This window comes from Dendrobates tinctorius, unplaced genomic scaffold, assembly GCF_039654945.1.
Source record: "Dendrobates tinctorius isolate UK_male_01 unplaced genomic scaffold, ASM3965494v1 ptg000228l, whole genome shotgun sequence".
Taxonomy (NCBI): domain Eukaryota; kingdom Metazoa; phylum Chordata; class Amphibia; order Anura; family Dendrobatidae; genus Dendrobates; species Dendrobates tinctorius.
The window spans coordinates 1,449,614-1,475,790 of NW_027361895.1; the positions used below are offsets into that span (position 1 = coordinate 1,449,614).

Consider the following 26,177-nt stretch of genomic DNA (forward strand, 5'->3'; position numbering starts at 1 on the left):
TTGGCAGTATGTGCGGTGGAAATTCCCATGCAGTTTCAACATTCTCGGTAGCACATCCTCTTTGAAACTGGATGATGAGCTGCAGACAACGATTACTTCAATGCCCACATAAAAGACGTGGTCAAGCAACAAACGCCCATTTCATTTGTCCTCTACTGAGACACACTTTTGAGAAACTGGGTCTGAGCAGAAAAAGTAAATTAATGTGCATGCAAAATGTAATTGCATATGAACACATGACCTTTACACAGAGAAAACCAAAAGCAAAACACAAAACAAATATCCTGGAATAAAAAAGTAAAAAAATATATTGCAAAAATTGCATGAAGGTAGTAATAATAGTAATAATAAGGGTATTTAGTTAACATAATTTTGATCAAAATAATGTAGAAGCCATCCCGCCACGTCACGGCAACCCTTGTGGGACAGTCCTAACTCTTGTATTTAAAACCTTTCCACTTGTCAAGTGACGTAAATGTGAACAAGGACAGAGGGACTGAACCACCAGTAATAGTATAGGCCAGACAGGATGGATTTTCCAACTCAGAAACAGGGCGGTCACACCCTTATATGCACAGAATGCACAATGAAACAAATGAGAAACTGGGTCTGAGCAGAAAAAGTAAATTAATGTGCATGCAAAATGTAATTGCATATGAACACATGACCTTTACACAGAGAAAACCAAAAGCAAAACACAAAACAAATATCCTGGAATAAAAAAGTAAAAAAATATATTGCAAAAATTGCATGAAGGTAGTAATAATAGTAATAATAAGGGTATTTAGTTAACATAATTTTGATCAAAATAATGTAGAAGCCATCCCGCCACGTCACGGCAACCCTTGTGGGACAGTCCTAACTCTTGTATTTAAAACCTTTCCACTTGTCAAGTGACGTAAATGTGAACAAGGACAGAGGGACTGAACCACCAGTAATAGTATAGGCCAGACAGGATGGATTTTCCAACTCAGAAACAGGGCGGTCACACCCTTATATGCACAGAATGCACAATGAAACAAATGAGAAACTGGGTCTGAGCAGAAAAAGTAAATTAATGTGCATGCAAAATGTAATTGCATATGAACACATGACCTTTACACAGAGAAAACCAAAAGCAAAACACAAAACAAATATCCTGGAATAAAAAAGTAAAAAAATATATTGCAAAAATTGCATGAAGGTAGTAATAATAGTAATAATAAGGGTATTTAGTTAACATAATTTTGATCAAAATAATGTAGAAGCCATCCCGCCACGTCACGGCAACCCTTGTGGGACAGTCCTAACTCTTGTATTTAAAACCTTTCCACTTGTCAAGTGACGTAAATGTGAACAAGGACAGAGGGACTGAACCACCAGTAATAGTATAGGCCAGACAGGATGGATTTTCCAACTCAGAAACAGGGCGGTCACACCCTTATATGCACAGAATGCACAATGAAACAAATGAGAAACTGGGTCTGAGCAGAAAAAGTAAATTAATGTGCATGCAAAATGTAATTGCATATGAACACATGACCTTTACACAGAGAAAACCAAAAGCAAAACACAAAACAAATATCCTGGAATAAAAAAGTAAAAAAATATATTGCAAAAATTGCATGAAGGTAGTAATAAAATTTTTCTGGCCTATACTATTACTGGTGGTTCAGTCCCTCTGTCCTTGTTCACATTTACGTCACTTGACAAGTGGAAAGGTTTTAAATACAAGAGTTAGGACTGTCCCACAAGGGTTGCCGTGACGTGGCGGGATGGCTTCTACATTATTTTGATCAAAATTATGTTAACTAAATACCCTTATTATTACTATTATTACTACCTTCATGCAATTTTTGCAATATATTTTTTTACTTTTTTATTCCAGGATATTTGTTTTGTGTTTTGCTTTTGGTTTTCTCTGTGTAAAGGTCATGTGTTCATATGCAATTACATTTTGCATGCACATTAATTTACTTTTTCTGCTCAGACCCAGTTTCTCATTTGTTTCATTGTGCATTCTGTGCATATAAGGGTGTGACCGCCCTGTTTCTGAGTTGGAAAATCCATCCTGTCTGGCCTATACTATTACTGGTGGTTCAGTCCCTCTGTCCTTGTTCACATTTACGTCACTTGACAAGTGGAAAGGTTTTAAATACAAGAGTTAGGACTGTCCCACAAGGGTTGCCGTGACGTGGCGGGATGGCTTCTACATTATTTTGATCAAAATTATGTTAACTAAATACCCTTATTATTACTATTATTACTACCTTCATGCAATTTTTGCAATATATTTTTTTACTTTTTTATTCCAGGATATTTGTTTTGTGTTTTGCTTTTGGTTTTCTCTGTGTAAAGGTCATGTGTTCATATGCAATTACATTTTGCATGCACATTAATTTACTTTTTCTGCTCAGACCCAGTTTCTCATTTGTTTCATTGTGCATTCTGTGCATATAAGGGTGTGACCGCCCTGTTTCTGAGTTGGAAAATCCATCCTGTCTGGCCTATACTATTACTGGTGGTTCAGTCCCTCTGTCCTTGTTCACATTTACGTCACTTGACAAGTGGAAAGGTTTTAAATACAAGAGTTAGGACTGTCCCACAAGGGTTGCCGTGACGTGGCGGGATGGCTTCTACATTATTTTGATCAAAATTATGTTAACTAAATACCCTTACTATTATTACTACCTTCATGCAATTTTTGCAATATATTTTTTTACTTTTTTATTCCAGGATATTTGTTTTGTGTTTTGCTTTTGGTTTTCTCTGTGTAAAGGTCATGTGTTCATATGCAATTACATTTTGCATGCACATTAATTTACTTTTTCTGCTCAGACCCAGTTTCTCATTTGTTTCATTGTGCATTCTGTGCATATAAGGGTGTGACCGCCCTGTTTCTGAGTTGGAAAATCCATCCTGTCTGGCCTATACTATTACTGGTGGTTCAGTCCCTCTGTCCTTGTTCACATTTACGTCACTTGACAAGTGGAAAGGTTTTAAATACAAGAGTTAGGACTGTCCCACAAGGGTTGCCGTGACGTGGCGGGATGGCTTCTACATTATTTTGATCAAAATTATGTTAACTAAATACCCTTATTATTACTATTATTACTACCTTCATGCAATTTTTGCAATATATTTTTTTACTTTTTTATTCCAGGATATTTGTTTTGTGTTTTGCTTTTGGTTTTCTCTGAGACACACTTTTATATAGGACAATGATACGGGAGGATCAATGATGGATGAACCCTTCCTCTTTACTTCTAGATGTCTCCTTTTTCAAGCGGTAGATAGGAGGTAGTAAAACGCCACGATATTTGCCCTGAGTGACAAAAATCAACACCATAATTGGAGGCCCATGTAGATCTTTAGCATGTGGCTCACTCTTTTGAAATTTGCTTGTATACAATGTTACGGTGGTATTTCCTGCAGGTTATAGTGGTGGTACCATTGTATAGCATTGCTATTTAGAACAGTGCTATTTATGTCCATTGAATGGCAGTGTTCTTACTGTACTTGGAACCATTAGTTACTGAATGATATGGTGATTTACATGCTAACCTAACAGATGGAGAGACCAGCCCATAATGCTGCTGTATCTCAACATAAAAATACATAGATTGATAACTTTTGTAGCATCCCTGAACTTTCCATAATATCCAGATTTTGCAAAACTGTTTTTGGTTCATAAATACAGTCAGTCTCCCCTAGGACGTCTATGAACAAAAGTTCATCTTTTAATTTCTTTATTTGCCCCCACAGAGATTTATTGGTACAAAAACAGGTGCTAGAGCTTATTGGATTGGTCTAACTGACACCGAGGTGGAAGGAAACTGGACATGGGTCGATGGAACGGACTACAAATCATCATATAAGTAAGCTTTGTAATCCCATGATTATCTATGGTTATATGGATAAGTGGGGAATTAACCTCTGTAAACTCCACCACCAAGAAGAATGATTTCAGCTGCAGGTTCAATGTCAAATATATGGCTTTGGTTGGCTACTATTTACTTGGCAAAGGTCATCAATTTTCAGATCCATATAGCACCTACACAATTCACTTCACCTTTCTATTCATGTAAAGTAAAGATATACTAGTGTATAACAGCCCAACTAAGGCCAAAATGAAAAGGACACTCTTTGGGCCAACATTAGGTAAAATCGAGGCCTAGAGATATGTTTGAAATATCTTCTATAAGCCATATTATTTATTATTATTTATTTATATAGCACCATTAATTCCATGGTGCTGTACATGAGAAGGGGGGTTACATGCAAAGTTATAGATATCATTAACAGTAAACAAATTTACAATGACAGACTGGTGCATAGGGGAGAGGACCCTGTCCTTGCGGACTTACATTCTACTGGATAGTGGGGAAGAGACAGAAGGTCGGGGGTTCAGCAGCTCTGGTGGTGATGAGGCGGCAGCAGAATTGTTATTGCTGGCTGTAGGCTTTCCTGAAAAGATGGGTTTTCAGGTTCCATTTGAAGGATCCGAGGGTGGTGGATAATCGGACGTGTTGAAGCATGGAATTCCAGAGGATGGGGCATATTCGGGAGAAATCTTGGAGGCGGTTGTGTGAGGAACGAATAAGTGTCAAGGAGAGTAGGAGGTCTTGGGAGGATCGGAGATTACGTGAGGGAAGATATTGGGAGATTAGTTCAGAGATATAGGGAGGGGACAGGTTATGGATGGCTTTGAAGGTCAGTGTTAGTAGTTTGAACTAGATTCGTTGGGGAATTGGGAGCCAATGGAGGCATTTGCAGATGGGAGAAACATGGGAGTAGTGAGGAGAGAGGTGGATTAGTCAGGCAGCAGAGTTGAGGACAGACTGAAGTGGTGCAAGAGAGTTAGCATGGAGGCCACAGAGGAGAGTGTTGCAGTAGTCATACGAGAGATGATGAGGACATGTAAAAGAGTTTTAGTAGATTGAGGGCTGAGGAAGGGACGGATTCTGGAAATATTTTTGAGTTGGAGGTGACAGGAGGTGGCAAGAGTATGGACATGTGGTTTGAAGGACAGGGCAGAGTCGAGAGTTACTCCGAGGCAGTGGATTTCAGGTGCGGGAAAGAGCGTGATGCCATTTACCATAATAGATAGATCGGGAAGGGAAGATATATGAGATGGAGGAAAGATAATGAGTTCAGTTTTGTCTACATTGAGTTTTAGGAAGCTAGAGGCGAAAGGAGGATATGGCTGGTAGACACTCTGGGATTCTGGTCAGCAGAGAGGTGACATCTGGGCCAGAGAGGTAGATCTGAGTGTCATCCGCATACAGGTGGTACTGGAAGCCATGGGACTTTATGAGTTGTCCTAGGCCAAGGGTATAGATGGAAAAAAGTAGGGGCCCCAGGACAGAGCCTTGGGTACTCCGACAGAGAGAGGGTGGGATGAGAAGGTAGTATGTGAGTGGGAAATGCTTAATGTGCAGTCAGAAAGGAATGAGGCAATCCAGGACAGGGCAAGGTCTTTGATGCCAAGGGGAAAAAGAATCTGTAGCAGTAGGCAGTGGTCGACTGTGTTGAAGGCAGAGGACAGGTCGAGAAGGAGGAGGATGGAGAACTGTCTGTTAGCTTTGGCTGTGAGTCAGTCATTAGTAATTTTGGTCAGGGCAGTTTCAGTGGAGTGGTGGGACAGAAGCCAGCTTGGAGGATGTCAAGGAGGGAGTTAGATGAGAGGTGGGAGGAAAGTTGAGCATGGACATGCTGTTTAAGGAGTTTGGAAGCAAACAGGAGCAGTGATATGGGGCGATAGCTGGGCATAGCAGTTGGGTCAAGGCTTGTTTTTTGAGGATGTGTTGGTGCTATGTTTGAAGGCAGAGGGGAAGGTACCAGAAGATAGCAGTAGGTTGAAGAGATGGGTTAGGGCTGGGATGAGCGGGTTAGTGAGGATGGGGAGCAGGTGGGAAGAGATGGGGTCAAGTGCACAGGTGGTGAGGTGTGATTTGGAAAGGAGATGAGTAAGCTCTCCTTCAGTGATGATGGAGAGGGAGGTTATTAGGGAAGGGCAGAGGTCTGGTATGTGGAGTGGTTGGGATGGTGGAACAGTGAAGGTTTGCCTTGTTTGGTCGATCTTGTTTTTGAAGTAGGTGGCAAAGTCCTCGGCAGAGATGAGGGGAGCTGGAGGTGGCAGTGGTGGGCGGAGGAGAGAGTTAAATGTGCTGAACAATTGTTTTGGGTTGTGGGATAATGAAGATACAAGGTTTGTGAAATAGGTCTGTTTAGCAGAGGTGAGGGCTGATTTGAAGGCAAGTGTAGTTTGTTTGAAAGCACTGAAGTTGTCTGTCAGGTGTGTTTTCTTCCAACACTGCTCCGCGACCCTGGATCCTTGTCGAAGTTTTTTGGTGAGGTTGTTGTGCCAGGGTTGCCTATTGATTCGTCGCACTTTGCCATGCGTGAGAGGGGCGACTGAGTCCATATCCTATTTTATCCGCCAAAGGTAGGGCTCGGATGTAGTCTGCTGCACAAAGACTAATTTTTCTTACGTTATTGTCATTATCTCGTATCATCTCCTCTCTGTTGCAGGAACTGGATGCCCAACGAACCCAACAGTTCTGGAGGTGATGAAGATTGTGGCCATGTTTGGAAGGAAGCGAAATGGAATGACAAAAACTGCCATGATAGCACCTCATTTGCCATCTGCGAGAAAAAACTCTGAATTTTCATTGTCCTCATGGACAATCGTTATAAACATTTGCTAAATTTTTAAAATCTGACCAGTGTCACTTCATATGGTAATAACTTTGGAACAATTCAACATATTCCAGTGATTCTGAGACAGTTATTTAGCAACATATTGTACTTTATGTTAGGGGTAAACCTAGGTTGATATGTTTTGTTTTTTTTTTGTAAAAATATTGGAATTTTGGAGAAATTTTTTAAAAATTCATAATTTTCAAACATTCTATTTTTATATCTTCTTATACCAGATAGTCATGCTGTACAAAATAATTAATAAATAAAATTTCACATATGTCTACTTTACATCTGCATCATTTTTAAAATGTAATTTATTTTGTTAGGATGTTAAAGGGGTTAATAATTTAAAAGATGTGTCCAAGCAGCGCTTAGGACCAAGGGAGTAATGAATATGCAATAACCCGTGTGAAATTGTATGGCAGTATGGTGCAGTTGTACAGTGCTATAAATGTGCCAATGCCTGCAAAAAAAAGGTTAGTGATCTGTATGAAGACGTGGTAACAAAATAAAGAGGTAGACTGCGGTGCACTCCCTATATTGCAGATAACTAAAAATAGTGTACGGGGGTATTAGCTGCTCCTGTTCCTGTGTGGTGGAAGCACAGCGTGCGCTACCGCAATACCTTGGTTTTGGCAGGGATAAGAAGGTGTGCCATGCAGTATTGATCCTGGTGCGGGGTGCTGGGGGTTCAGCTAATCCACTCGGTGAGGGTGAAAGAGTCCAAAGTTTGTGCGCTACTGCACATGCCATAAACAAGCAGCAGACATTGGTGAGAGATCGCGATTTTGTGCCTGTTGCTGAACCTTCATGCCAAAGGTGGGTGCAGTAGCGCACATACTTTGGACTCTTGCGACAGACTACTGAGAGATCATGGTCATTACCCACTTCTGGCAATAAGCACATGCCAAAACATGTGGCCACTTACTGTGGTTTAGGTACAATGGGTCTCAGAAGGAGGGGGGAATTTGGATTTTATTTGATGGGATGAGCGCCGTAGGTTTTCCAGAGTCTTTGTTCTGGCAACCAAAATTTCCAGATTGGTCATGATAGACTTCTAACACAATGTTGACATTTTGTAAAGGTACGATGATCTAGACTACTCAGTTATGTATAGTTGGGTCAATGGTTCTTCGAAAAAAGCATTTGAAAAAGTATCTCACAAAGTATATCATACTATTTTTATTGAAAAAATTACCAAGTATGGGATTGACAAGGCTACGGTTAGGTGGATTCATAACTGGCTCAGTGATCGTATTCAGAAAGTGGTAATAAATGGTTGCACATCCAATTGGAAGAGTGTTTCAAGTGAGGTACCTCAAGGCTTTGTCCTGGCCCCAGTTTTGTTCAACATTTTTATAAATTATCTAGTGTGATGCTAGTCACTTCTCATGGCCAAGCCATGAGTCAGAATGGTCAAGGAGTCCAAGGTCAGAAGCCAGGAGAGTACATGATAAACAGAAGGAAAAGACAAAAGCATAGTCAGGTAACATTCCGAGGTCAGTATACCAGGAGGATAACAGATCAGAGCAGAATGGGTTAAACAATTGGATGGTCAGAACGAAGTCCAAGGTCAGGCAGCAAATGATCAAGCATACAGAGCTCAAGGCACAGGGAGCACAAAGCTCACAAGCTGAATGTACATCTGGCAGAGGTCTGGGAGAAGCTCAGTTAAGTAGCATCGCAATTACCCTGGATAGTGAGCACCTGAGACAGCCGACGCCTCCCAGTCACAGATTGGATAGCTGAGCTGTCAATCAACACACTGACAGATCAGCATGCCCCTGTACCAGATTGAATGGCGAAGCTGTCAATCAAAGTACTGACAGCTTCAGCACGCCCCTGTACCGGATTGGATGGCTGAGTTGTCAGTAACTGCATCCCAGACATACTGAGGGGTTGAACCGTGACATCTAGATAAGGGAAATGAAGGTAAACTAATCAAATTTGCCAATGATGCAAAGCTAGGGGGGATAGCTAACACTAGAGAAGACATGCAGCATTTGATTAACCACAGAACCACATAATTATACTTAATAGTAAGAGTCACCTGCCCAAATGCCAACATATGTGTGCATGTGCCTGAATAATCACCTGCTAGATGATGATCCAGTAGGATGGTCGGTTTCACACATCCGTAAAACACGGACTGTTCTTGCATCGGAAAACCTGCCCTAACCAGTAGGTCTCCCACCCAGAGCTAACTGCGTCATAGGTATATATGTAGGTATACTGTGGTGTATAGAAGCTTCAACTCCTCTAGGTGGACTGAAAAGACACGTAGAAAAATACAGATTTTCAAATTACGATAAAAAAATTCAATCTGCCCTCCTTCTCCATATTAAATTAACGATATTTGCTAAAAAATAAATAAGCATATTTAGTATCGCTGAATTTGTAAATGTCTGGTTCATCAAAATTAACCCATATGGTAAACGCTTTAAAGCGGAAAAAAAAATACATGACAGGATTGCCTTTTATGAAGGCTGCACCTCCTCAAAATCAATGATGAAAAAAATGTCCCATGCACCCCAAAATTATATAATTAAAAAACATTAGCTTGATCTGTAAAACTATCAGATCATTTGAAAGAGTAATAAAAAAGTTACAGTGGGTGCGGAAAGTATTCAGAGCCTTTTACATTTTTCACTCTTTGTTTCATTGCAGCCATTTGGTAAATTAACAAAAGTTCATTTTTTTTCTCATTAATGTAGTTTGCACCCCATCTTGACTGAAAAAAATAGAAATGTAGAAATTTTTGCAAATTTATTAAAAAATAAAAACTTAAATATCATATGGTCATAAGTATTCCGACTAGTGTTGAGTAGTGTTGTATGTAGTATGTATGTAGCATGTATGTAGTATGTATGTTGCATGTATGTAGCATGTAGTATATATGTAGCATGTATGTTACATGTAGTATATCTAGTATATATGTAGTATGCATGTAGTATATATGTTGTATGTATGTTGCATGCATGTAGTATATATGTATTATGTATGTAGTATGTAGCATGTATGTAGCATGTAGTATATATGTAGCATGTATGTTACATGTAGTATATGTAGTATATATGTAGTATGCATGTAGTATATATGTTGTATGTATGTTGCATGCATGTAGTATATATGTATTATGTATGTAGTATGTAGCATGTATGTAGCATGTAGTATATATGTAGTATGTATGTTACATGTAGTATATATAGTATATATGTAGTATGCATTTTGCATGCATGTAGTATATATGTTGTATGTATGTTGCATGCATGTAGTATATATGTATTATGTATGTAGTATGTATGTAGCATGTATGTAGTATGTAGCATGCATGTAGTATGTAGCATGTATGTAGTATGCATGTTGCATGTAGTATGTATGTTACATGTAGTATATATGTAGTATGCATGTTGTATGTATGTAGCATGTATGCAGCATGTATGTAGCATGTAAATTTTTTTTTTTTTTTTTTTTTTTCACATTCAACACATTAGCCGGATGATGGGACTACTACTGTCCCATCATTGGCTAATGTGTCAATCACTGTCATGGTAGCAGGCATCGCCCGATGGGACTTGTAGTCCCATCACACGATCCTGCACAGACCCCCGGAGCCTGCACAGACCACCGGCAGGCCGGCACAGCCCCCCGGCAGGCCGGCACAGACCACCGGAGCCTGCACAGACCAGCGGCAGGCCGGCACAGCCCCCCGGCAGGCCAGCACAGCCCCCCGGAGCCTGCACAGACCACCGACAGGCCGGCACAGCCCCCCCGGCAGGCCGGCACAGACCCCCGGAGCCTGCACAGACCACCGGCAGGCCGGCACAGCCCCCCGGCAGGCGGGCACAGACCCCCGGAGCCTGCACAGACCACCGGCAGGCCGGCACAGACCCCCGGACAGTCGGCACAGCCCCCCCGAAGGCCCAAACTGACGGCGCATCATGATGCGCACAGACAGCGCATCATGATGACGTCATTTCGGCAGCCAATCAGAGCCACAAAAGTGGCTCATTGCATTTTGGACTTCCGATTCCGGTATCCGATACAAAAAAAGTATCGGTACTCGGTATCGGAATTCCGATACGGCAAATATCGGACGATACCCGATACTTGCGGTATCGGAATGCTCAACACTAATGATAACCAAAGCTTTTCCACAGAAATCACTCCAAAGCAGAACACTGAGATCCGGGGGTTCCCACAATGCCCCCATTCAGTATTCTCCCATCAAGGACTCCCAACACACTGTCACATCCAGATCTGAGCACCTCCTCTAACAGGTAGTCTCATCCTCCATCGTACCATACCTAAAACATCTCTAAACCCCTAAGACCAGTATATGTGCATCCTGATCTGCTCTTCTGTGCAGGGCTACTCACAAAATTCACCAGTTTGAGATGTACTCTTCATACCTGTTTGCTAGACCTGGACCTAATACACAAAGCTGGCAGACAGTCACGAGCCACAATTCATGGGACCACAAGTCACATGTGGCTCCCGAGCTACAGGTTGGGGACCCCTGCGCTACAGGTATTGGAAAATGGCATAATTTTTTTTTTTTAACAAAGTTTGGATTTTTTTTTCACCACTTAGATAAAAAAGAACCTAGACATGTTTGGTGTCTATGAACTCTTAATGATCTGGAGAATCATACTGTAATGGCAAGTCAGTTTTATCATTTAATGAACCTAGTAAAAAAAAGCAAACAAAAAACAAGTGTGGAATTGCACTTTTTTTGCAATTTCACCAAGGGTGTAGTTCAAAAGTACAACTTGTCCCGCAAAAAACAAACCCTCACATGGCCATTTTGACCAAAAAGAAAAAAGTTATGGCTCTGGGAAGAAGGGGAGCGAAAAATGAAAATGCAAACCAAAAATACCTCTGGTCGTTAAGGGGTTAAATTTTGTGCCACTGTCTTATTAATTCATTTCTGCCTAAAGAATGAGCCCCTGTACTCTGAAAGCTGAAAATACATTTTTTTCTGGTTAGCCAACAATAGTATCACATCGAGAATACTTTTGTCATCTTTGGGCATAAAAGTATCTGCATCCATCATCTACTAAGTAAACCCTATAATTCCATTTCAGTGTGTGCTAGTGCCATGACTCCAAATTCTGCACTTTTGTTCCTGTGGATTCAGCAAAAGTTCTTATTGTTGCTCTTATTAATTCATTTCTAGATTAGGGTAACAGTCCACATACAGAGGCAGATATCTGCCCATTTACCAAAGTTCAATTATCAAATATAGCAAATTTAAGAAATGACGCGCACTCTGTCTGGTACGTGAGGTGCTGGCTGAACCTGGATCAAGTCCAGAAAATAATCATACAAGGAAAACACCCACACTCAAAATAGTGATTTTCTTGAATGCAAGTGAAAACATTTATTAAATTCACCACAGAAAGGCATGACGAGATAATGAGGTAATGTTCCGGATCATTATCAAACCTCACTTAGGCAAAAGTAAGGATGACTAAGATGAGCCAGGAGTGAACCAAAGCAGAGTGAATGGAAGTCCCAGCTGGGGCTTCTATTCACTTTGCTTTGGTTCACTCCTGGCTCATCTTAGTCATCCTTACTTTTGCCTAAAGGGTACTTCACACATAGCGAGATCGTTAGCGAGATCGCTGAAGCATCACAGGTTTTGTGACACAACAGCGACCTTGCCAGCGATCCCGCTACGTGTGACACATAGCGGCGACCGGCCCCCCACTGCGATATCACTGATCATGCTCAAATGTCCTGGGCTATTTTTTGATCGTTGGTGTCCCGCTGGCCAGCATACATCGCTGTGTTTGACGCCATAATAATGACGAGCGACCTCGTTGGCGACTCAGAACTCAGGGACGCAGGCGTGATTTTGCTTTGTCTTTTCAACTCCCCCTCAGCTCCGGTGGCCACTACTGCGCTATCATTCTCTGATTGGGCGACCTCATCATAAAAGAAGACAATGTAGTAGCGCTTCCATCCTTTGTTCCTGAGCGCCGTGGATCGTATTATATGGTTTTCAGACAGGGACGCTGAAGCAAACCGCGTAGTGAAATCCACGAATAATAACGCACTAGCGACTCAGACAGGGACGCTGAAGCAAGCCGCGTAGTGATAGCGCAGTAGTGGCCACCAATCGGAGCAGAGGGGCGTGGAAAAGGCAACGCTGAAGCACGCCTATCAAGGTCTGAGTCGTCAGAATAGCTGCTGTGTGACGAGGTTGTTATACGGATCGCCGTATCATTGCTGCGTCGTTGAGTAGATCTGTCTGTTTGACAGCTTACTAGCGACCATGTAGCGACGTACCAGCGATCCTTACCAGGTCGTATCGTTGTCGGGATCGCTGGAGCGTCGCTATGTGTAACGGGACCCTAAGTGAGGTTTGCTAAAGATCCGTGATCGGGTCAAAACGCTACCTCATTATCTCGTCAAGCCTTTCTGTGGTGACTTTAATAAATATTTTCACTTGCATTCAAGAAAATCACTATTTTGAGTGCGGCTGTTTTCCATATACAATTATCAAATATAACAGGATCACACCCTTGTTTGCTTCCATTTTCATAAAGATATCATTGGCAGTATGTGCGGTGGAAATTCCCATGCAGTTTCAACATTCTCGGTAGCACATCCTCTTTGAAACTGGATGATGAGCTGCAGACAACGATTACTTCAATGCCCACATAAAAGACGTGGTCAAGCAACAAACGCCCATTTCATTTGTCCTCTACTCAGACACACTTTTATATAGGACAATGATACGGGAGGATCAATGATGGATGAACCCTTCCTCTTTACTTCTAGATGTCTCCTTTTTCAAGCGGTAGATAGGAGGTAGTAAAACGCCACGATATTTGCCCCGAGTGACAAAAATCAACACCATAATTGGAGGCCCATGTAGATCTTTAGCATGTGGCTCACTCTTTTGAAATTTGCTTGTATACAATGTTACGGTGGAATTTCCTGCAGGTTATAGTGGTGGTACCATTGTATAGCATTGCTATTTAGAACAGTGTTATTTGTGTCCATTGAATGGCAGTGTTCTTACTCTACTTGGAACCATTAGTTATTGAATGATATAGTGATTTACATGCTAACCTAACAGATGGAGAGACCAGCCCATAATGCTGCTGTATCTCAACATAAAAATACATAGATTGACAACTTTTGTAGCATCCCTGAACTTTTTATAATATCCAGATTTTGCAAAACTGTTTTTGGTTCATAAATACAGTCAGTCTCCCCTAGGGCGTCTATGAACAAAAGTTCATCTTTTAATTTCTTTATTTGCCCCCACAGAGATTTATTGGTGCAAAAACAGGTGCTAGAGCTTATTGGATTGGTCTAACTGACACTGAGGAGGAAGGAAACTGGACATGGGTCGATGGAACGGACTACAAATCATCATATAAGTAAGCTTTGTAAAACCCATGATTATCTATGATTATATGGATAAGTGGGGATTTAACCTGTGTAAACTCCACCAACAAGAAGAATGATTTCAGCTGCAGGTGCAATGTCAAATATATGGCTAAGGTTGTCTACTATTTACTTGGCAAAGGTCATCAATTTTCAGATCCACATAGCACCTGCACAATTCACTTCACCTTTCTATTCATGTAAAGTAAAGATATACCAGTGTATACCAGCCCAACTAAGGCCAAAATGAAAAGGACACTCTTTGGGCCAACAATAGGTAAATCAAGGCCTAGAGATATGTTTGAAATATTTTCTAGAAGCCATATTATTATTATTATTATTATTATTCATTTATAAAGCACCATTAATTCCATGGTGCTGTACATGAGAAGGGGGTTACATACAAAGTTTTAGATATCATCAACAGTAAACAAATTTACAATGACAGACTGGTGCAGAGGGGAGAAGACCCTGTCCTTGCGAACTTACATTCTACGGGATAGTGGGGAAGAGACAGAAGGTCGGGGGTGCAGCAGCTCTGGTGGTGATGAGGCGGCAGCTCGGGCGGTGGTGAGGCAGCAAAATTGTTATTGCAGGCTGTAGGGTTTCCTGAAAAGATGGTTTTTCAGGTTCCATTTGAAGGATCCGAGGGTGGTGGATAATCGGACGTGTTGAAGCATGGAATTCCAGAGGATGGGGCATATTCGTGAGAAATCTTGGAGGCGGTTGTGTGAGAAACGAATAAGTGTCAAGGAGAGTAGGGTCTTGGGAGGATCGGAGATTACGTGAGGGAAGATATTGGGAGATTAGTTCAGAGATATAGGAAGGGGACAGGTTATGGATGGCTTTGAAGGTCAGTGTTAGTAGTTTGAACTGGATTCGTTGCGGAATTGGGAGCCAGTGGAGGCATTTGCAGATGGGAGAAACAGGGGAGTAGCGAGGAGAGAGGTGGATTAGTCAGGCAGCAGAGTTGAGGACAGACTGGAGTAGTGCAAGAGAGTTAGCAGGGAGGCCACAGAGGAGAGTGTTGCAGTAGTCAAGGCGGGAGATGATGAGGGCATGTAAAAGAGTTTTAGTAGATTGAGGGCTGAGGAAGGGACAGATTCTGGAAATATTTTTGAGTTGGAGGTGACAGGAGGTGGCAAGAGTTTGGACATTTGGTTTGAAGGACAGGGCAGAGTCGAGAGTAAAGGCCCTTTTACATTTAGCGATGCACCAGCGATCCGACCTGGTCAGGATCGCTGGTGCATCGCTAAATGATCGCTAGTGAGCTTTCACACAGAAAGATCTCACAGCGATGCAGCAGCGATGCAGCAGCGACGCAGCGCACGATACTTACCTTTCACACACAGCGATCCTGCGTCCTCCCGCCCGCCTCCACGCGTCGCTGGACGTCACAGCAGGAAGTCTCAGCAGGAAGCGCCCGACGAGAAATGGAGCTGGACATTCTCGCGCGATCAGCGATGAGCAGCGGGGGAGCCGGTCGCTGGTAAGTATCACACATAGCGATATCGCTAGCAATATCGCTATAACGTCACAAAACCAGTGACGTTTTAGCGATATTGCTAGCGATATTGCTTAGTGTAAAACCCCCTTTACTCCGAGGCAGTGGATTTCAGGTGCGGGAAAGAGCGTGATGCCATTTACCATAATAGATAGATCAGATAGGGTAGATATGTGAGATGGAGGAAATATAATGAGTTTAGTTTTGTCTACATTGAGTTTTAGGAAGCTAGAGGCGATAGGAGGATATGGCTGGTAGACACTCTGGGATTCTGGACAGCAGAGAGGTGACATCTGGGCTAGAGAGGTAGATCTGAGTGTCATCCGCATACAGGTGGTACTGGAAGCCATGGGACTTTATGAGTTGTCCTAGGCCAAGGGTATAGATGGAAAAAAGTAGGGGTCACAGGACAGAGCCTTGGGGGACTCCAACAGAGAGAGGGTGGGATGAGAAGGTAGTGTGGGAGTGGGAAATGCTTAATGTGCAGTCAGAAAGGTATGAGGCAATCCAGGACAGGGCAAGGTCTTTGATGCCAAGGGAAAAAAGAATCTGTAGCAGTAGGCAGTGGTCGACTGTGTTGAAGGCTGAGGACAGGTCGAGAAGGAGGAGGATGGAGAACTGTCTGTTAGCTTTGGCTGTGAGTAAGTCATTACTAATTTTGGTCAGGGCAGTTTCAGTGGAGTGGTAGGACAGAAGCCAGCTTGGAGGATGTCAAGGAGGGAGTTAGATGAGAGGTGGGAGGAAAGTTGAGCATGGACATGCTGTTTAAGGAGTTTGGAAGCAAACAGAAGCAGTGATATGGGGCGATAGCTGGGCATAGCAGTTGGGTCAAGGCTTGTTTTTTGAGGATGGGTGTGTTGGTGGCATGTTTGAAGGCAGAGGGGAAGGTACTAGAAGATAGCAGTAGGTTGAAGAGATGGGTTAGGGCTGGGATGAGCGGGTTAGTGAGGTTGGGGAGCAGGTGGGAAGGGATGGGGTCAAGTGCACAGGTGGTGAGGTGTGATTTGGAAAGGAGATGAGTAAGCTCTCCTTCAGTGATGATGGAGAGGGAGGTTATTAGGGAAGGGCAGAGGTCTGGTATGTGGAGTGGTTGGGATGGTGGAACAGTGAAGGCTTGCCTTGTTTGGTCGATCTTGTTTTTGAAGTAGGTGGCAAAGTCCTTGGCAGAGATGAGGGGAGTTGGAGGTGGCAGTGGTAGGCGGAGGAGAGAGTTAAATGTGATGAACAATTGTTTTGGGTTGTGGGATAATGAAGATACAAGGTTTGTGAAATAGATCTGTTTAGCAGAGGTGAGGGCTGATTTGAAGGCAAGTGTAGTTTGTTTGAAAGCACTGAAGTCATCTGTCAGGTGTGCTTTCTTCCAACACTGCTCCGCGACCCTGGATGCTTGTCGAAGTTTTTTGGTGAGGTTGTTGTGCCAAGGTTGCCTATTGATTCGTCGCACTTTGCCATGCGTGAGAGGGGCGACTGAATCCATGTCCTATTTTATCCACCAAAGGTAGGGCTTGGATGTAGTCTGCTGCACAAAGACTAATTTCTCTTACGTTATTGTCATTATCTCGTATCATCTCCTCTCTGTTGCAGGAACTGGATGCCCAACGAACCCAACAGTTCTGGAGGTGATGAAGATTGTGGCCATGTTTGGAAGGAAGCGAAATGGAATGACAAAAACTGCCATGATAGCACCTCATTTGCCATCTGCGAGAAAAAACTCTGAATTTTCATTGTCCTCATGGACAAACGTTATAAACATTTGCTAAATTTTTAAAATCTGACCAGTGTCACTTCATATGGTAATAACTTTGGAACAATTCAACATATTCCAGTGATTCTGAGACAGTTATTTAGCAACATATTCTACTTTATGTTAGGGGTAAACATAGGTTGATATGTTTTTTGCTTTTTTTTGTAAAAATATTGGAATTTTAGAGAAATTTTTTAAAAATTTGTAATTTTCAAACATTATATTTTTATATCTTATACCAGTTAGTCTTGCTGTACAAAATAATTAATAAATACAATTTTACATATGTCTACTTTACATCTGCATCATTTTTAAAATGTAATTTATGTTGTTAGGATGTTAAAGGGGTTAATAATTTAAAAGATGTGTCCAAACAGCGCTTAGGACCAAGGGAGTTAGGAATGTGCAATAACCTGTGTGAAATTGTATGGCAGTATGGTGTAGTTGTACAGTACTATAAATGTGCCAATGCCTGCAAAAAAAAGGTTAGTGATCTGTATGAAGACGTGGTAGCAAAATAAAGAGGTAGACTGCGGTGCACTCCCTATATTGCAGATAACTAAAAATAGTGTACGGGGGTATTAGCTGCTCCTGTTCCTGTGTGGTGGAAGCACGGCGTGCACTACCGCAATACCTTGGTTTTGGCAGGGATAAGAAGGTGTGCTGTGCAGTACTGATCCTGGTGCGGGGTTGCTGGGGGTTCAGCTGATCCACTCGGTGAGGGTGAAAGAGTCCAAAGTTTGTGCGCTACTGCACATGCCATAAACAAGCAGCAGATGTTATTGAGAGACCGCGATTTTGTGCCTGTTGCTGAACCTTCATGCCAAAGGTGGGTGCAGTAGCGCACATACTTTGGACTCTTTCGCGACAGACTACTGAGAGATCATGGTCATTACCCACTTCTGGCAATAAGCACATGCCAAACATGTGGCCACTTACTGTGGTTTAGGTACAATGGGTCTCAGAAGGAGGGGGGAATTTGGATTTTATTTGATGGGATGAGCGCCGTAGGTTTTCCAGAGTCTTTGTTCTGGCAACCAAAATTTCCAGATTGGCCATGATAGACTTCTAACACAATGTTGGCATTTTGTAAAGGTACGATGATCTAGACTACTCAGTTATGTATAGTTGGGTCAATGGTTCTTCGAAAAAAGCATTTGAAAAAGTATCTCACAAAGTATATCATACTATTTTTATTGAAAAAATTACCAAGTATGGGATTGACAAGGCTACGGTTCGGTGGATTCATAACTGGCTCAGTGATCGTATTCAGAAAGTGGTAATAAATGGTTGCACATCCAATTGGAAGAGTGTTTCAAGTGAGGTACCTCAAGGCTTTGTCCTGGCCCCAGTTTTGTTCAACATTTTTATAAATTATCTAGTGTGATGCTAGTCACTTCTCATGGCCAAGCCGTGAGTCAGAATGGTCAAGGAGTCCAAGGTCAGAAGCCAGGAGAGTACATGATAAACATAAGGAAAAGACAAAAGCATAGTGAGGTAACATTCCGAGGTCAGTATACCAGGAGGATAACAGATCAGAGCAGAACGGGTTAAACAATTGGATGGTCAGAACAAAGTCCAAGGTCAGGCGGCATATGATCAAGCATACAGAGTTCAAGGCACAGGGAGCACAAACCTCACAAGCTGGATGTACATCTGGCAGAGGTCTGGGAGAAGCTCAGTTAAGTAGCATGGCAATTACCCGGGATAGTGAGCACCTGAGACAGCCGACGCCTCCCAGTCATAGATTGGATAGTTGAGCTGTCAATCAACACACTGACAGATCAGCATGCCCTTGTACCAGATTGAATGGCGAAGCTGTCAATCAAAGTACTGACAGCTTCAGCACACCCCTGTACCGGATTGGATGGCTGAGTTGTCAGTAACTGCATCCCAGACATACTGAGGGGTTGAACCGTGACATCTAGATAAGGGAAATGAAGGTAAACTAATCAAATTTGCCAATGATGCAAAGCTAGGGGGATAGCTAACACTAGAGAAGACATGCAGCATTTGATTAACCACAGAACCACATAATTATACTTAATAGTAAGAGTCACCTGCCCAAATGCCAACATATGTGTTCATGTGCCTGAATAATCACCTGCTAGATGATGATCCAGTAGGAAGGTCGGTTTCACACATCCGTAAAACACGAACTGTTCTTGCATCGGAAAACCTGCCCTAACCAGTAGGTCTCCCACCCAGAGCTAACTGCGTCATAGGTATATATGTATGTATACTGTGGTGTATAGAAAAATCAATCAGATGATGGCAGCTTCAACTCCTCTAGGTGGACTGAAAAGACATGTAGAAAAATACAGATTTTCAATCTAACCTCCTTCTCCATATTAAATTAACGATATTTACTAAAAAATAAATAAACATATTTAGTATCGCTGAATTTGTAAATGCCTGGTCCATCAAAATTAACTCATATGGTAAACGCTTTAAAGCGGAAAAAAAAAATACATGACAGGATTGACTTTTATGAAGGCTGCACATCCTCAAAATCAATGATGAAAAAAAAGGCCCATGCACCCCAAAATTACATAATTAAAAAACATTAGCTTGATCTGTAAAACTATCAGATCATTTGAAAGAGTAATAAAAAAGTTACAGTGGGTGCGGAAAGTATTCAGACCCTTTTACATTTTTCACTCTTTGTTTCATTGCAGCCATTTGGTAAATTAACAAAAGTTCATTTTTTCTCATTAATGTGCACTCTGCACCGCATCTCGACTGAAAAAAATAGAAATGTAGAAATTTTTGCAAATTTATTAACAAATAAAAACTTAAATATCATATGGTCATAAGTATTCAGACCCTTTGCTCAGACACTCATATTTAAGTCACATGCTGTCCATTTCCTTGTGATCCTCCTTGAGATGGTTCTACTCCTTCATTGGAGTCAAGGCTGTGTTTAATTAAATTGATAGGACTTGATTTGTAAAGGCGCACACCTATCTATATAAGACCTCACAGCTCGCAGTGCATGTCAGACCAAATGAGAATCATGAGGTCAAAGGAACTGGCCAAGGAGCTCCAAGGAGTTCAGTGACAGAATTGTGACAAGGCACACATCTGGCCAAGGTTACAAAAGAATTTCTGCAGTACTCAAGGTTCCTAAAAGCACAGTGGCTTCCATAGTCCATAAATGGGAGAATTTTTTGACCACCAGAAATCTTCCTAGACCTGATCATCCAGCCAAACTGAGCAATCGTGGGAGAAGAGCCTTGGTGAGAGAGGTAAAGAATAACCCCAAGATCACTCCCAGACTATGAAAAATAAGATTCTCTGGTCTGATGAGACAAAGATAGACCTTTTCGGTGATAATTCTAAGTGGTATATGTAGAGAAAAGCAGTCACTGCTCATCACTTGCCCAATACAATCCCAACAGTGAAACATGGTGGTGGCAGCATCATGCTATGGGGGTGTTTTTCAGCTGCAGGGACAGGACAACTGGTTGCAATTGAAGGAAACATGAATGCGGCCAAGTACAGATTTATCCTGGGTGAAAACCTCATCCAGAGTGCTCTGGACCTTAGACTTGGCCAAAGTTTCACATTCCAACAAGACAATGACTCTAAGCACGCAGCTAAAATAACAAAGGAGTGGCTTCAGAACAAATCTGTGACCATTCTTGACTGGCTCAGCCACAGCCCTGACCTAAACCCAATTGAGCATCTCTGGAGAGACTTGAAAATGGCTGCCCACCAACCGTTCACCATCCAACCTGACGGAACTGGAGAGGATTTGCAAGGAAGAATGGCAGAGGATCCCCAAATCCTGGTGTGAAAAACTTGTTGCATCATTCCCAAGAAGACTCATGGCTGTACTAGCTCAAAAGTTGCGTCTCCTCAATATTAAGCAAAGGATCCGAATACTTATGACCATGTGATATTTCAGTTTTTCTTTTTTAATAAATTTGCAAAAATTTCTACATTTCAGTTTTTTAAGTCAAAATGGGGTGCAGAGTGTACATTAATGAGGAAAAAATGAACTTTTTGAATTTACCAAATGGCTGCAATGAAACAAAGAATGAAAAATTTAAAGGGGTGAAAAAATATAAATTTGGTATTGCCATAACTGTACTGACGGTAGACAGAAGGAAACAGAGGGCATCACCAAATAGCTGGGATCAGCCTGTGCCATGTCAAACAGAGACAAGAGCTAGAAGAGAAAAAAAATGCCATGTGCGCAGAGATCACAGCGATGAGTGGGAGCACTGAGCACAGTGTGAGTTGATCTGTGTGCCATGGGAGGGAGGAGGATGTGCGGGACTGGGGGCCTCAGCGGTGAGTCAGCATCCCTGCCGGAGAAGAGGAGCAGTGTGCAGGGACACCGGCGCTACATCTTATATATCTAACTAGCTACATAGGTTGTACAGTTCTTATTGAACCTGAGATATCATATATAGTTAGTTTCTTTGGCTATCTGCCAATTGTGACACGTTATTATATGCAGAACCCGTTTATTACTGGGTGTGTCACTTGTGAGGTCATTTTCATCCTTATTGTGGGTTGACATTTTGCCTTCTTGTTTGAGTTTAAAAAATGTTTTTAACCTCCTTCTGACATATTATGTACTATCCCGTCAGGTGACTCAGGCTCCTATGACCCTGGACGGGATAGTACGTCATCGCGATCAGTTGCACTCACGGGGGCAGCGCAGCTGATCGCAGCTGTGATAATCAGCTGACACCCAGCACTATGTACAATTTAACCCCTGATGCACTGCAATCAAACACGATCGCAGTGTTCGGGTGGCATAGGGAAGGGAGGGGGCTCCCTGCGTGCTTCCCTGAGACCCTCAGAATAACGCAATGTGATTGCGTTATTCAGAGGGTCTCCTTCCTGCAGGACCCTGGATTCAAGATGGCCGCGGGTTACTTCCGGGTCCTGCAGGGAGGTGGCTTGTCAGTGCCTGTTGAGAGCAGGGGCTGAGAAGCCTCCTGTACTGCCTGTCAGATCGCTGATCTGACACAGGGCTCTGCAAAATGTCAGATCAGCGATCTGATATAATACAGAGATGTCCGACCTTGAGACAATGGAAAAAAGTGAAAAAAAAAAGCGTGTACAAATATTTTAAAAAATTCCTAAATAAAGAAAAAAAAATTCTCCAACAAACATTTCTTTAAGTAAAAAAAACAATAAAAGTACACATATTTAGTATCACCGCATCGGTAACGACCCGCCCAAAAAGTGGAATAACGTGCAATCAAAAAGACAAATGGATCGCCCGCCAGGGCCGTGGAGTACTCGGTGCCCGGCCCGTTGATTTCAATGGGAGATGTCACAGTGGCAGTGGCAGTGACCCGGTCCGTGGCCCTGGGCGTCCATGTAAAAGGGGATAGAGTGATGGGTAGAGTTGAGCGACTTTTGTTTTTTTATGGTCGAGTTTCGTTTCGTGAAACCCGACTTTTCCAAAAGTCGGGTCGAGCAAGATCGGCCGATTATAGGGAAAAGTCGGGGTCGTCCCGAAACACGAAACCCAATGTAAGTCAATGGGGAATAAAAGTCGGCAGTGAGAGGAGGACAGGAAACACACTACAGTGCTCATTTGAATGCCAAAAGCATCAATTCTTCTTACTTAAGCTGGTCAACCTTAATTAACTTCATAATACAAGTTACGCACTGAAAAATGGGGTAAGATGGAACTGTATATGGGAAGGGTAACCTGAGTTTCATCAGGGTTAGATTCAGGCCGGGTAGTGTGCGAGGGGAATGTAGTGGTCTGGGTCAATGTACCAGCAGATTCATCGAGCAGTGGCTGGGCATCAGTACACTTGTGTCGCCCCCAGGAGTACGGTCGCCACAGTGGCATTACCTTCCTCCTAGGGAGTGTGATGTCATGCTTGGGAGCAACGAAGGATCTCTCTAGCAGGTTAACTGATTGGGCGGCGTTATTCCCATGAGTCATGACCCTCCAAACAGCGTTCATGAAGGCAAAGTGTTTGTTTTACGTGGGCAGTATGGTTGCAAAGCTGAACCTTAAAGGAATGTCCAGAAGGGCACCACCAGGAGTGGAGCCTACGGCGTAATTTGACTCAACACGGGCAACCTCAACCATGCCAGCTACAGAACAGATGCACACATTGCAAGCTTAATTCCGTTAACGAACGAGACTCCGCCATGCCCCGCGGTCCGAGTCCGGCTTACTAGAGGGACACGTGAGGCTCTGGCACATGAGATTGGCCAATAACTGGTGTGTCATGCCCTTACATGTTCGTGGCTGCATGTGCGCTACACTGAAAAGGCCAGCGTTTGTCGCTTACAGGTGCAGATAACCCGCTGAACAACGTTAGTGACGGGGATCACTGATTACAATTATTACTCGCGAACGATGATTTCCCAGTAAGTGCAGGTCAACCGCAGTTCCGGAATTAGGCCTAACCGTCATTCCTGAAAAAAATGAAAAACTTACGTGTGCAAACCACAGGTGCTGTAGCTTGCTTAACAGCTCGCCAGCCGTTCTCACGCCCAGTATGGGTTACACGTGATTGCACAAAGGTGAGAAAGGGTACCGTATCCCCGGATAACATGTATGGATAGCGTACACATTCAAAAGATATGTCTATACATCAGGAGGCAGGCTCAGACGGTGTTAGGCCCAGTATGGCTTGCACGTGATTGCACAAAGGTGAGAAAGGGTACCGTATCCCCGGATAACATGTATGGATAGCGTACACATTCAAAAGATATGTCTATACATCAGGAGGCAGGCTCAGATGGTGTTAGGCCCAGTATGGCGTGCAAGTGATTGCACAAAGGTGAGAAAGGGTACCGTATCCCCGGATAACATGTATGGATAGCGTACACATTCAAAAGATATGTCTATACATCAGGAGGCAGGCTCAGACGGTGTCAGGCACAGTATGGATTTGACGGCCCAGACTACACAGCGGAGGAGCAGGGAGAGGTAAAGATTGCAAATGCTGGGGCCCTGCCCAAGCAAGGGGGGCCCACTCGTGGGCGTCGGTACTGGCACTGGGCCCCTCGTAGTACGGCGGTGTGTCTGACGGCGGGTGTGCACCACCACCGTCAGAGACACTTGATTGCACTATGAGGGACCCTGTGCCAGTGCCCGCGCCCAAGAGTCGGCCTACCCACCTGTCCAGGGCAACGGCACTCGCACGGTGTCGTGCGCTAGGTGGTGACCCCGGCCATGGGGGGAGAGGCAGCACAGTTAGGGAGTTTTAGAAAGTGGCATATGTTGATGTTGGACATTCAGATGATGCAAAAGGAAGAGGTGGACCAAAGCAAGCCATTTTTCTGTCACCCTATGTGTCATCAGGGGAAGGTGGGACAAAATCCTTGGAAACCCATGCATGGTTAATTTTAATGAAGGTTAGATCATCCACATTTTGGGTTGACAGACGGGTCCTTTTTTCTGTCAGGATTGATCCAGCTGCACTAAAGACTCTTTCCGATAGCACGCTTGCAGCTGGGCAAGCGAGCTCCTGTAAGGCATATTGTGCCAATTCAGGCCAGGTGTCCAGTTTAGCAGCCCAATAGTCAAAGGGGAATGACCTGTGTGGGAGAACATCGATATGGGAGGAAAAGTAGTTTGTAACCATAGTTGACAACTGCTGTCTCCTGTCACTTTCCATCGATGCAGTATTACCAGTTGTGTGAGCGGTACTTGAAAAATCAGTCCACAACATTGTCATGAAACCCCTGTCTCCAACGCCACTTCTGCTGTGTGCACCATGAACACCTCTGCCAAGCTGCCCCCGGTCCGTACGGCTCGTGTGAGAACCATCACCGCTGCTGTGTGCTGGGAATGCCTCAAGCAACCGATTTACCAGAGTTGCTTGTTTATTAGCCAATATTAGGTCAAGGTTCTCCTGTGGCATGATGTTTTGTAATTTGCCTTTATAGCATGGATCCAGGATGCTGGCCAACCAGTAGTCGTCATCGTTCATCATTTTGGCAATGCGGGGGTCCCTTTTTAGGATCCGCAAGGCATAATCTGACATGTGGGCCAATGTTCCCGGTGTCAATGATGCACTGCGAGTGCTGGTTGGAGGAGCACTTTCTGGCAAATCCACATCCCTCCAGTCACGCACAAACCCTGTACCAGACCTTGCCACGCCAACATTTTCACTTGCCCCACGAGATGCATCCTCCTCCCCTAAGTAATCATCCCCATCATCATCCTCCTCCTCTTCTTCCTCCAACTCGTCCAGGAGAGGTCCCTGAGCAGACAATGGCTGAATGTCATCAAGGATTCCCTCCACCTCTTCCTCCTCATCAACATTGGCTGCAGACGCCTGCTCCTTAAGGTGCGTCAAAGTTTGCATGAGCAGACGCATAAATGGGATGCTCATGCTTAGGATGGCGTCGTCTGCGCTTACCAGCCGTGTGCATTCCTCAAAACACTGAAGGACTTTACAGATGTCTTTCAGCTTTGACCACTGCACACCTGTCAACTCCATGTCTGCTCTCAAAGTGCCTGGCCGTGTATCCTCCCACAAATGCATTATGGCCTGCCTCTGCTTGCACAGCCGCTCCACCATGTGCAGGGTGGAGTTCCACCTTGTTGCAATGTCGATAATGAGGCGGTGGTTGGGAAGGTGGAGCAATCGCTGCAGCTTCTGCATACGAACGGAGTGTACAGGTGACCGGCGGATGTGCGCGCACAGTCTTCGCACCTTATGGAGCAGGGCTGTTAACTCCGGATAATTTTTGAGGAAGCACTGCACCGCCAGGTTCAAGGTGTGAGCCAAGCAAGGTATGTGGCTGAGTTTTGAAAGGGCTATGGCTGCCACAAAATTACGGCCGTTATCACTAACTACCTTGCCTGCCTCAAGATGTACACTGCCCAGCCATGACTCA

The 26,177-nt window shown here is 43.4% G+C and overlaps 1 protein-coding gene across 3 annotated transcripts in view; it reads left to right on the plus strand.

Moving 5' to 3' along the window:
- LOC141059514 (hepatic lectin-like) overlaps nt 1-17,633 on the plus strand; it is a 64,428-nt gene extending 46,795 nt beyond the window's left edge. For 2 of the 3 annotated variants that reach the window (XM_073555682.1, XM_073555684.1), the window contains 2 exons: nt 3,745-3,857; nt 6,514-6,972. In XM_073555682.1, the coding sequence (XP_073411783.1) occupies nt 3,745-3,857; nt 6,514-6,646 (246 nt within the window). In that variant the 3' untranslated portion in view covers nt 6,647-6,972. Of the gene's footprint in view, nt 1-3,744; nt 3,858-6,513; nt 6,973-13,968; nt 14,082-17,176 lie in introns of those variants that run through there. The other variant, XM_073555683.1, reaches the window with a different exon arrangement.
- The last annotated feature ends 8,544 nt before the right edge of the window (nt 17,634-26,177 follow it).